The sequence below is a fragment of the Apaloderma vittatum genome, unplaced genomic scaffold (genome assembly GCF_000703405.1).
Source record: "Apaloderma vittatum isolate BGI_N311 unplaced genomic scaffold, ASM70340v1 scaffold5355, whole genome shotgun sequence".
Taxonomy (NCBI): Eukaryota; Metazoa; Chordata; class Aves; order Trogoniformes; family Trogonidae; genus Apaloderma; species Apaloderma vittatum.
This window is the reverse complement of record NW_009718640.1, coordinates 44,903-56,985: the sequence shown is the minus strand read 5'-3', so window position 1 is coordinate 56,985 and position 12,083 is coordinate 44,903. Positions and strand designations below refer to the sequence as shown.

The window sequence follows — 12,083 nt, the reverse complement described above, 5'->3', positions numbered from 1 at the left end:
TGTGGCGCCACCCCTGCCCCACTGGAAAGCCACTGTGGGCTCCTGACGAGGCAGGAGGAAGACGAGGACACGGCTCCTGTCCCAGCAAATGCCCGTCAGGGAGCTTGGAGACAGGAGGGTGGCGAGGCCTGAGCACAGCGCAGCTGCAGCGCGGCTCTGTCCAGCCCGGCCCTGCCCACGGCACCGGCCGTGCACTGAGCGGCTCCGGAGGCAGAGGAGCACTGGTTCTCCCGCACACTTTCCGCTCATGGTGCCTGCCTCCCGGCCACAGCCCCAGATCCGGCTCCCTGGGACCCACCTTCAGCCAGGAATAACTTGTGACTTGAGGCAGTTTTAGTAGGTCACTCAAGCCGCTGGCTTTTCCCTTTGGCGGTTGTGCCTCTCTTCCTCACCCAATGGAAATGAGGTTTTCTTTCAAACATGAATGTGCCCCTTTTAAGATGATCTGCAATATAATTATTTTCTCCCTTGCTCAGCAAACTTTATGAAACTGGACATTTTCCCCTTCCAAGCCAGACAATGAGGTCTTGTCTATGCTGGAGCACGGTAGTGAACAATTCCCACTGCGGCTGCCATCAGTTCAGCTTGCCTGGTGGGAGCTGTTTATTAAAATTTCTTCCTGCAGGCTAAGCCTCCTGGTTCAAGTTGATTGCCCCATATGTCAGAGCCACAAAACTTTTATGGGGTGAGATTCTGCAGGAAAATTTTTACCTTTTTTTTTTTTTTCATTTGCTGTGGACGTTGTAAAGCTGGGGAAGCAAATGTAAAGTGGTCACAAGCTGAAAGCCTGCTTTAGCTCTTTTTTAAAACCAAAGAGTCATTGTAACCTACAAGCCAGAGAGGACTTGAGGAGCAGGAGTTAATAATTACTGTTGCAAAAGATTTGGAGGCACCTCCTCTTTCTGTCATGCTTTTTTCAGGCAGTCACCTTAAAGCAAGTTGTAACATAATTGTATCAGATCTACATCATTAAAATAAGTATCAAGATAACCAGAGCAGGAAAATCCTACCTGCTGCATTATCCATCTCGTACGTGGAAACACTCGCTTACGTTCGAACTTTGTTGAAGCTTGGCCCGTCCAAATTTATCCAGCCCCATAACCTGTCCAAAAATAAGGCACAATGTTAGTGAACGCGTTTTCAGAGCTCGGCACTGCCTGTGCAGGGCAGCTCCTGCAGGAAAAGGCATCTTCAGCCACTTTTAAACAGCTCTGGGCTTCCTCCGACACCAAACAAAACCAGATGCCTGGTCCCTGTTGTTTTTTTTTTTCAGAAAAATTGGCAAGCAATTCTAGGATCCCTTCAGAAATTTTATCTCCATTCTAGGACACCTCAGGGTGGAAGATGTGTGGAAAAAAGGGCATAACTGGCAAACCCTCAGTCATGCAGAGGGCAGGGCGAGCCAGAGGGCAGCAGAAGGGAGCAGCAGGCTCAGCGCGATGCTCCTGCCCCACTGAGCTCCGACTGCGCAGACACGACTGGAGAAGCGCGAGATGTGCAGCGTGTGAATGTGCTGGGAAACAGGGCCCCGGGACAGATGGCCTCGGGACTCCATCGACTGCCTCCTCCCATCACAAGTCTGGCTGGATACACCTTACGTTCATGTTCTTTTCTATTCCAAGAAGTAATTTTACCCCTTAAAATAAGGGGTCATGGGATGAGGCCTTGCAGAAGGGTTTTCAAAGATATGTTACCCAGCTTTATTCATTCTCTCCTATGAGATGTGATTTTTCTCTTAAAAAAAAAAAATAAAATTCTGTGACGTCTCTTCTCCGGGCCATCACTTAGCCTCATGCATAATCGTTCTCTTCATTGTATTTTCTTTTCTCAGGTCTGTAAGTCAACCTTGCTTATTTGTACACATTTACTACTTAAAAGAAAAACAAAACATTTAGCAAGTGTGTGATCTTCCAATTAAAGGATGTGGACGTGATGGGCAGTGACTTGTTACAGATGTTTGATCTATTTCTTGCAAAAAAAGTGTCTCCTCTGACACTTCATCACTCGGAGACAGAACTTGAGACTTGCTCCCACAAGGGCAGCTGTGCTGTACAGCTGCTCTAAGGGCAACAGATACAAAGGATTAACCTAAGTTTGGGGCTGGGGAGGGAGACTGGAGACTGATTTTATGTGAAATTAAATCTCCAACTGTTAGGTGGGGTTTTTTGTTTTACACCACGGTCAAACGTGAATCCCGCTGGCTGCCTGCTCAACATGCATTTTGGTGAAAACAAAGCCACCTCAATACATTCTCTGCATTTGGCGAGCTGAAAATCTTTTTGCAACCAGTAGTGTTTTCCTGCACACAGCCCAAGACTAAAGAGAGAAATCTCCTCCGACTTGTCCGATTACCTGAACCAAACCCCTGTTTGCGTCGCCCAAACTTCTGCCTCAGAGCACACGTGGGCGTAGTTTGCTCCGGCCCGACGCCGCGTGTCGCCAGCAGCAGGACGCCACCGCCTCATTTCAGCTCCCTCTCCCTCTCTGTAATAAACTTTCCAAGCCAGTTTCTAGTCGACCTAGATTGGTTTATTTTAGTTTTACACTTTGTCCCTCACATACAGTTATTTAAGAGTCCTGTACTGTTAGATTTCTACAAAAATATCCATTTTTCAAAAGCAGAAAAGAGGGAAAGATATATTTTAATATATAAAAGGAAAAAAGCTAAATCTGACATTTCATTATATTCTTAAAAACATTCCAGTCTATTTACAGATGTGTAAAAAACAAAGAAATTCTCCAGGTCTCTTGGTCGAGTGAGAACGTGCGCCTTGCAGGGGTTTCCTTTGTTCTCCATGTAATCTTTTCATTACGTGTCATTATTGCCTCAAAAGACAGCACATATATTTTTTTTTAATATATAACAGGAGCTTGAGGGAAGAGAAAAAAAAGAGTCGGCATTTAAAAGCAAAATATTAAGCTGCGGACGTGAGACTGTGGAACAAAGAGAGCAAAAACCAAGAGCATTTCGAACACGCTTTGTTGCCTGGTAGAACCCATCACAGATCTTTCTCAAATTGCACCGACTAGTGCTTTAGCAGCCAAATTTGGGTCTATTCTTAAGTCAATTTAGTAATCATGCTCAGGAACCAAAATTTTTTGCTGTCATCTTCACACACCACATTTTTATTGCAGTGAAATTCCTCGCTGCCCGGTGCCAAACAGTCAATGGATCCTCACGCTTTCCATTACCTCGATAATGGACAAAACATCCTCAAAAGTATGGCCTTTACTTCAGATAGATTTTGAGCGCTTTTCATGTTACAGCTTCCTCTCTCCCACAGAAGTGTGCAAAGTACACATACTCTTTTTAAAAAAAGCATTCGATACGAGTAGCACATGATTCTGTAATTAAAATCAGCCATTTGGGACTATAAAATAACGGGGTGTAGAAAGAAAGGCCGGCGATCGGGAATCCAAAAGGAATCGCAGCACGGCTCTGGTTGCTGTTTCATGCGTGGGAGCAGTGAAATCTGTTGGCAAACAAACCGCCATCGGGACAAATAAAATAAGCAACTTCAGCCTATTAGAAATGCTCAGAACCAGATTCCCAGGTAAAGATACTTAAGTCCAATGATGTTCTACTAATTCAGTTACTCTAGATTTCCACTGGTTTAAAATAAGGTTAAAATTCTTCAGTAATAAGCAACATACGTCTAAACACTTACTCTTATCGTAAAATCCCTTTCCTAAGGCATTCAGCGACAACTGCAAGACCCTGCACGATTCTCGTGCTGACCCACACTCTCTTCCAAATCGCTACTACAGTATCCGATATTAAAACAGCGAATACGCACAAGGCAGTGAAGAGTTACACGTCACTGCTTTAAAACAACCATTCGGAATGGCCTGGCGAAGAACCTTTTTTATTTTTTAATAGGCTCTGGAGTAACTTTACACACACCGAGCTTGAAGGGCTTCTCTCCTCTGCAGCACAATGTCAAAAACATAAAACAAAGACGAGGACGCGGCCAAGGTACAAGTATCCCGTGGCGGATCTAACCCAGACACGGACCCAGAAGATGCCACTTGCTGGACGGGGCGTGTGGTCGCACCGTGTAGCAGCACCGCGGAAGAACATCGCTCTCAACATCCACACGACCTCCGTGCTGTTAAGATTAAATTCCTGCAATCCCGCATCACCAAAGATGGGGATTTTTTAATTTTTTTGAGGGGAGGGCAGGGAGCATCCCAGTTGCTGTTGCTGGAACAGTACAACGGGATCACATTCCTAAACATAAAGCAAAACACAAAACCGAATATCATTTCACGGTGACGGGGTTTTTTTTTTTACCTTTTTGGAGCAGTTAAGAAGCCCCTCAAGCGCACTATAACTCATATTTACAAACTTGATAGGAAAAAGATTGTGTATACACTCATTAACAAATCATCTCTCCTAGGCTGAAAATTTCATTTGTCAAGAAAACTATGAAAACAAAAACTGTGTACAAAAATATAAATATCTTTACAGTCTGCAGGCCCTTCATATCCAACAGCTGAACAGCGAAGAGCATCTACAGGTTATTGAGTAAGCAGTGGCAGAGAAGAATAAAAAATACATCTTGTGATTCAATACTGCCCTGTCTCCCTGGTAATGAGCATTTTTGTTGACTTTTTTTTTTTTTTTTTTTGCTATACACAGCTTGTGCAAATGCAGTGAGAAACCTCTGAGTACCTTTCCTGAATTTATAAAGAAACTGAACGTTGGGAAAGATATACACATATTTTCATATATACATTCACATATACACCTCGCTCCTTTACACTGGGCTACACCAGTCCTGAAAGCATTCAGTTATTTTTCAGGAAGCAACGCTGCCTGTTAATGTTTCTGGCCACCAAACATGTCCTGAAGAATGACAGAAGGAAAGAAAACAAGAATTGGGAAAATATTCCAGCTACTCCAGCAATGTATTTAAAGATGTAGCAAGATTGCCCAATCTTTTTTCTATTCTCTAATTTTTCCTTCGTAAGCATCAGAGGAAGGAGTATTTCTATAGGGGCAGGAGGCAAAAGTGAGTTAGGGGATTTTTTTGTTTTTTTTAGTAATTTTATTAAAATTGACATACTGTCCTACTTCTAATTACACTGGGAAACATAATTTTCTTCCCCATGTAGTGAGAGTTATAGATGTTTATTAAAGTCTGCGCATAAGCTCCTAAACCGAGTCTCTGCCAGAGAACCATCTAGCACCAAAGAATAAAAGCTTTTCACTTCAGCCCTCTGCACAGTCTCTGATTTCCCTTCCACTACTCTAGGTAACAAGTTGGAGAGCAACCGCAATCTCAGTTCTGCACATTCATCGTATTCTGCAAACATTAAAAACAGCAAATGTGAACAATCCCATTTCTGCATAGATAATTTGCCTGGTACAAAAACAAGTAATCTGGATTTTTTTTCCCCAACAAGGCAGCTGCCTCCCTATTGGGGAAAAAGAAAAAAAAAATCTCTTTCGATAGCCTAGGTTTCTCAGTCCTTTGACAAATCATTTCTGTGAAGGACCCAATTTTGGAAGGATACCATGTGCCCAGCAATGGTTACAGATCATCTTCCTTGTTTTGTGAAGGGGAAGGAGAGAACATCCAGAAGATGACGGTGAGGTAAAAAATATGTCAACATGCTTAAAAGTTTCATAGAACTTATTTCTCCATTTGGGGCCTGCCCTCAGATGAACAGAGCACCAATGCCACACAGAAAACGAGCGCTGCACACAAGGGAGGGCGCTGAACTCCGACACCACTTCAGATCTCCATTCCAGTCTCTGATAAAAAACAAGACACATTTACTTGTCTGCTGAACTCGAAGGCGAGGGCCCAGCAGGATTCAATTTCGTCACCACGGGCGCTAACATGGGCATCACTTTGTTATCCTGTCCCTCCTGAACGGCTGCGGGCAGCGCAGCTTTCACCCCACTGGGGGCCAGTTTTGCAACCACGGGTGCCAATAAGGGCATCACTTTATTGCTCTGCCCTTCCGAGTCCGTCGGCAGACTCGCCACTTTTAAGCCAAGCGGCGCCAGCTTGGGCATGGGCCTCCACAGCGTGTCAGCGTTGCTCGCTTCGGGATTAGTTTTCATCTGCAAAACCGGCGGCGTCACGTTAGTGGTCTCTGCCAAAGTCGTTACGGTTTTGCCATGCCCGCCACTGGTTACAGCTAGGTTGGGCAGTGAATCCTTCATTTCAGCACCAATTACTATCTTTAAAACATCCGCTTCAGATGAAGGCTCCCCAGAGTTCTTTTCTCCATCAGTAAGGTCGTCATCTTCCAGGTGGAGCAGGAGAGGGCTTATAGAGCCACCACCCTCGGGAACATCGGCAAGGTCCTTAAAACTGCCTCCCAAATGGCCAAACTGGAAGGAAGACCCATCTGCAGCAGTGAGGTCACCGGCTGTTCTCCGACGAGCATCTTCATGAGAGAAATCCGAGTTGAGCGTGGTGGGCAGCTCTGACATCGCTGAAGCGTCATCGTTCAGCTGCTGGTTGAGGAAGGCGATCTCATTGAGCAGCGAGGTGAGGGTTTCATCCGTGTCATCGCTGTCCTCGATGCTGCTCAGCAACTCGCTCGCATCCAGTTCCGCTTCCTCCATTGCAGATGCTACTTTCCTTAATTCCATTTCTATCCTGGAATCTTTGATCTGCAGCTTGCGGAAGGGCAGTTCTTTAGATTTTAATCTCTCCCCTCCAGGATCACCATCTTTCCTCCTGGCTTGGCTTCCTGCAAAATCACCGACACCAAGCCTTTTGCTGAAGGACTCCGGAGGTTCCTTTGCACTCGATACATTCCGGAGCTGTGCAAAGCCGTCTTTATTTTCAAAAGAAACTTTCATGGGACCTGCAGTATTTCTTCCATCCCCCTCGCTGTCTCCAGGAGACGGTTTAGCTTTTTCTTCTGGCAGGATGCTGTCACTCTTCTTAGTTTCAAGGGGTGCTACAGCCGAGGATTTCTCAGAAGCCTGAGTACCCGCAGCTGCTGTTACATTAGAATTTTTGTTTCTGTTCGAGTTTAGGTTCACGCTTCCTTCAGCGGCCAGCGATGTCACATTAACTATCTTTGGCATCACGAACGAATCTTCACTTTCTGCAAAACCAAACAAAGCAGTATTCATCAGGATCCACAGTAACTGCAAGGTAATTCCTAATTAAATGTAATTTGCTCACTTTCAGGTCTTCCTCCAGCAAGCTGCTATTCACAATTTAAGCTACTCACCCAGTTTTGGTCAAGGGAAGCCTTACAACACGCACAGCTTCACTTTCAACTTGTAGAACAAGAGCAAGCTCCACACATGCTATCCCAGAACACCTGCCCTGTCCCTTCCCTTGGCAGGCTGGCACGAACACGAGGAACTGTAACGCTCACAGTCCTGACAGTGGTAAGCGAGGAAAACACAACAGCAATTTTCTCGCTTGCTGTTTTTTCCTCTTTTACTTTTATGCTCACATTTTGCAATACTGGCATTTCAGGGACTACGCGCTTACTTACTTTTGGCCTCCAAACAGTTTTCTATTTATAGCTCTACGATTTTTCCCAGCCCAAATGTGAACCAACTTTCTTTTTGCATTATGAGCAAATGACTACCAATGAAGCAGGAAGCGAGCAGCTCGCTTTTAGCACACCAGGCGGCAAGCAGCACCCCACCAGCAGGAACCACCCCAATGTACAGTCCCCAGTCCTGAAAAACGCCTCCCCAACGGGCAACAGAGCTGCTGGGGGCTGTGCCAGGGTACGAGCCTGGATTTAACGGGCAAAGATTTTCAGCAGCACCACAACCGCTTCGCGCCGTGGCTTCCCCAGCAGGATGCATTGTACCACAGATACGTGCCAGCCTCCACTCACTCTGACTTTGCCGAGGGCAAAGAGGTTCAGCAAGGTGAAGGTAAGTTAAATCCTCCAGAGGCTCCTTTAAATTGATCAAAACACTTAATAGTGATTTTCTTTAACCGTGATTTTCTCTGAACACCCAGACAATACCTATTTGTCACTTCTTAGTGAGAAAATAATTTTCCCTCATTTTGGCAAAGATAATGTTCCCTGCATGCAACCAGAAAGATCCACCAAAAAGCAGCAAGCCTACCTGCACTGGGCCCGGCAGCTGGTACCACTGCTGTGGGCACTGGGTTTCCAGCAACAGTTGACAGTGTAATGGGAATGGTAGAATTAGCGAGGATTCCTTTTACTTGGACAGGAACTGGTGATCCTGGCAGCTGAATCATCACTGAAGCAATACCTTATCCAAGAAAAGCGGAAGAGAGGGTGAGGTGGAAACAGGAGCCTTTCAGATACTCAGTTAAGCCTGAAAAATACGAGTCTTGCCCTTCTAGGCAAGACTTTACACTGTAATACCATCCGACAGTGGTAAAAAATAGAAATAAAGATTGGTTAGGTGATTAAGAAACTTTTCCTATGCTTCTCTAGTTTGGGAATAGTGAAAATTCAACAGATTTTTACTTACCTGTTGCTAAACTGGTAATCTGAGTTAATTACATCAAATCTTTCTCACCAGAGTCAGGTTCCACCTCAGTCAGTTAAGTTGTGAAAAAAAAATATCCGAAAAATCAAAGCAAAAACGAAATAACAATTTGCTCTGTAAGCTGCTGGGCACACTTACGAGCAGCACCACACTGATTTCTCGTTAATGTGTTCTCACACGACTGTACCTGGCTGTGCAGTCACGGCGGTGCCGAGAGCTTGAGGCTTTAACTCAGTCTGCAGGAGCGTGGAAGGCACGGCCGCCACCTGCGCCGGCAGCAGCGGGCTCTTCAGCGTAAGCACCTGCCCCTGCGGGGTCATCACGAGGCTCGCAGCAGTTAGTGTCAGAGGGGATGAGGTGTCCTCTGTGAAAAAGAAATACGTAAATCAGAAATTGCTTCTGGTGTAGCACCCGTGAAGGCAAACATCATCCTGTGATATCCAGTTTTATAGTAATAATAATAATAATAATAATCTGGTGTTAACTACCGTTGTGGAAGGAACTCCAGCTAGCAGAGTTTGCAATTCCTAGATTAGAAAGCTGCTACAGAAGCTGTGCAGGCTGCAGGAACCTCATCTACACAGCCAGAGCCAGTCTGTGCTATCTCTTCGTGCAGTGCAACGATCCTAATTCTCCAGAGCGGTATCTTGATCAAATATCAGAGCAGTCTTGCTGAAATTACAGAGGGGACTTGTCCAGTCCGAAGAAGGAAAGGAAGTTCTCTCGCTATATCCAAATTCCAATGCCGAACTCTGTCAGGACTGGGTAAGAATGAGGCTTGGGAAACCAGAATGATTGGTTGTTTATAAAAGCCCAAGACCACTTCAACTGATTTCTATGTATTATTACCAGTGTAAGAAACATCCCCCGATCCATACAGGGTATGATAGTGGTGCTAACATGGATGTCTGGATTTCTGCCATTCTTTTGTTCCTTCCTTCCCAAGTTTATAGTGCGAAAGTCTCCATAAGTGCCAAATACTTCTCCACAAGTTCGTAGCTCCAAAAAAAATTCTCAAGTGTCTCACGGTTCTGTCCTAATTTAAGAGCAAGTCTTCCATCACCTCAAGAGCTAGCTTATTTGGGGAGGGTTGTTTTAGAAATTGAAGCTGTTCTAGCAACTCCAGTCTTCTGGGGGCTGACCTTCAGGATTTGAGTTTGCAACAGAGCGACCTCTGACTCTCAGAAATTACTGCAGGATTGCAGCAAAACTCCACAAGACCAGAGGACAACATAACAGCAATTCACTTTGCATCGCTCTGAACCTCAAAGTCACATTCATTTGAAGAACTCGGTAGTGCTGGTCTCACCCATACTGAAAACCAATGGTTTCCACTGGATGGACACCTACTCCTAGTCCTATACCCAACTCTGCCTCAAGAATGAAGCAGGTTAGCATTTTGTCCTCCCATGGAGATGCTGCTTTAATTTCATGTGAAACGTGCATCGCTTTTGGCCCACCTGTGGCACGGACTCCTTTCCTGGCCAGTATCAACGGCTTGCCTCTTCTGTTTGTCATCGCTATCTGGGCCGGCTCTTTGAGGGGAGCAGAAGATGCTTCTTTCTGCTGCGTGCTAGCAGTTGAGGTTACAACAGGTTCCTCTGGCTCAGGGTTCTTCTTCTTTTGTGCTTCTCCTGCTTTTTGTTTGGCATAAATATATTCTAGCTTCTTCAGGACAACCTCTTCTGTCTTTCCTACAGAAAAATTATCAGAGAGTGAACCTACCTTCAAACTCTCTTCCGAGAAGTAAAGAGCTGAAGACAGAACTAAAAATCTATTAAGCTGATGCCATTCAGCTACAACACAGTAGGTAACCACCAGCCACCAGGTAAAGAGTACGCTTCCTAACAGAGGGATGTCATTACCTATTTATTGCAAGATATTTTTTTCCTTCAGAAGCATCCATACGTTTTAGAATTCATCTGCAACTTCAACAAACAGAAATTGGCTTGGATGAGCACTAGCTCGTGCTAAACAAATACAATGTGAAAATATCCACCGCTATCCAAAAACCCATATATATCTTCTAATGGTAAATGTATGACTTTGGACAAAACGTTACTTTTACCTGGCACAAAATTTCATGGGACTAACGGACCCTGTTACTCAAACAACATTTAGAGGTGAGCTCACACACAGTCTACCACTGACAGGAAAATTGTAATCTTACACAACAAGAAGTTGTTTTCTGCAGATGCACACAATTTTATGTGATCAAAGTTGACATAACTATACTGGCTTGAGTCCTGCTTAGTATTTATGTTCTAACATCATGGTCTATATAGACTTCAATTAAGTCTTTATTTAACTGATCTCCTGAGAGAGGATTCTTTTTCTCATTAGTTTTGAGGTACTTCACTAAGATGAAGAAGATTAGAAAACTGTGAAATTATTTCCTTTCATTCCCTGCCCAAAAGGCCTATTGTCTATTTCTGGATTAAGAAGAGAGTTCACTAAAACGAATTGTTTTCCCATGTTTTTTTTTAAAACCAAGTACCTCAAATATATATGAACTGATTTACATAAAAGATTTAAGGATTTCCAGCCTCAACAATTCCACGGTTCTACTTTACAGGTAGTCTCCTGGTTTTATTCCCAGACAGTAAGAACACTGCAAGAATAACTTCAAGTTTTGTTTGTTCACACACATTTTTGGCACTGGATGAATATGTATCACAGCTTTCCAACATCTCCAAATGAGACAGCAAGACTCAATAAATAAACCACGGTTTTGTCTTGGAAGAGCAGCAGCTCAGCACATACTGCAGTTTTCTTCTATGGACAGAGCTGCTGCCTTCTAGACCCTACAAGCACTAGTTCTCAGAAAAGTGGTACCAGGACAGTTATTTGCAAAGCTGGCCCAGGAAGTAGAGGGTTTGGTACTGATCAGACAGTTCTGCAGAGCTGTGCAGCACTGAGCACAAAACCTGTTTCAGGAAGTGAGCAATGCCAGAACGAAGGGACCTTTCGGCCCAGGAACCCCAGCCCGCGGCTGGCAGCGCCTTTAGGCATGAAGAAAAACAAAAGCAGTTCCTGTCAGCACAACGCGTACTCCTGTGTGTATCGTGATGTGCATCGCTGAGTCAGAGATTAGCAGAGCTTGGTTTGGCGTCAAGAGTCTACATTTTACGTGTACTAATGACTCACCTGGATCCAGAGGATTACTCCACTCACGCTCACTCTTAAAAGCCTTTTCTTTCATTATTCCAGCTAGTCTGTATCCATAAACAGTCTCACCTGAAAGCGTGGATACTTTTCGAATCAGAACATCTTGTTTGCGTGCCAGTAAGTTCTTCTGTCCTACTAGTTTATCTGCCTGATCAGTCAATCCTTGGATTTCTTCAAAGGCCTAGAAAAGTGTCAGGGAACTGGTTTATAAACTAACAATACACAAAATAACAATTTTCCTTCACAGAAACCTTTACAAAACTTATTTAGACATTGGCATCATCTTGAGAAACTAGAACTCAGAGAAAGCACCATGTAATGCCAGCTTTCCCTATATCCAAGCTAAGAAGTAATAACATCTTGTTTGCCCTTCCTGCAAAGTTGTTATTTTTAAGAAAAAAGCACAACTTGTATCACACAATTTCAAGGTAGAGCTGACAAGTATAAT

At 44.3% G+C, this 12,083-nt stretch overlaps 1 protein-coding gene across 1 annotated transcript in view; it reads right to left on the bottom strand.

Annotated features, from left to right (window-relative positions):
* Nucleotides 1-5,782: 5,782 nt before the first annotated feature.
* Nucleotides 5,783-12,083, bottom strand: part of MGA (MGA, MAX dimerization protein) — a 48,595-nt gene continuing 42,294 nt past the window's right edge. Inside the window, exons 21-25 of the mRNA XM_009870311.1 lie at nucleotides 11,705-11,816; nucleotides 9,928-10,161; nucleotides 8,655-8,831; nucleotides 8,072-8,224; nucleotides 5,783-7,077 (exon numbers count right to left, since the gene is read on the bottom strand). Of these exons, the coding sequence (XP_009868613.1) occupies nucleotides 5,783-7,077; nucleotides 8,072-8,224; nucleotides 8,655-8,831; nucleotides 9,928-10,161; nucleotides 11,705-11,816 (1,971 nt within the window). The remainder of the gene's footprint in view (nucleotides 7,078-8,071; nucleotides 8,225-8,654; nucleotides 8,832-9,927; nucleotides 10,162-11,704; nucleotides 11,817-12,083) is intronic.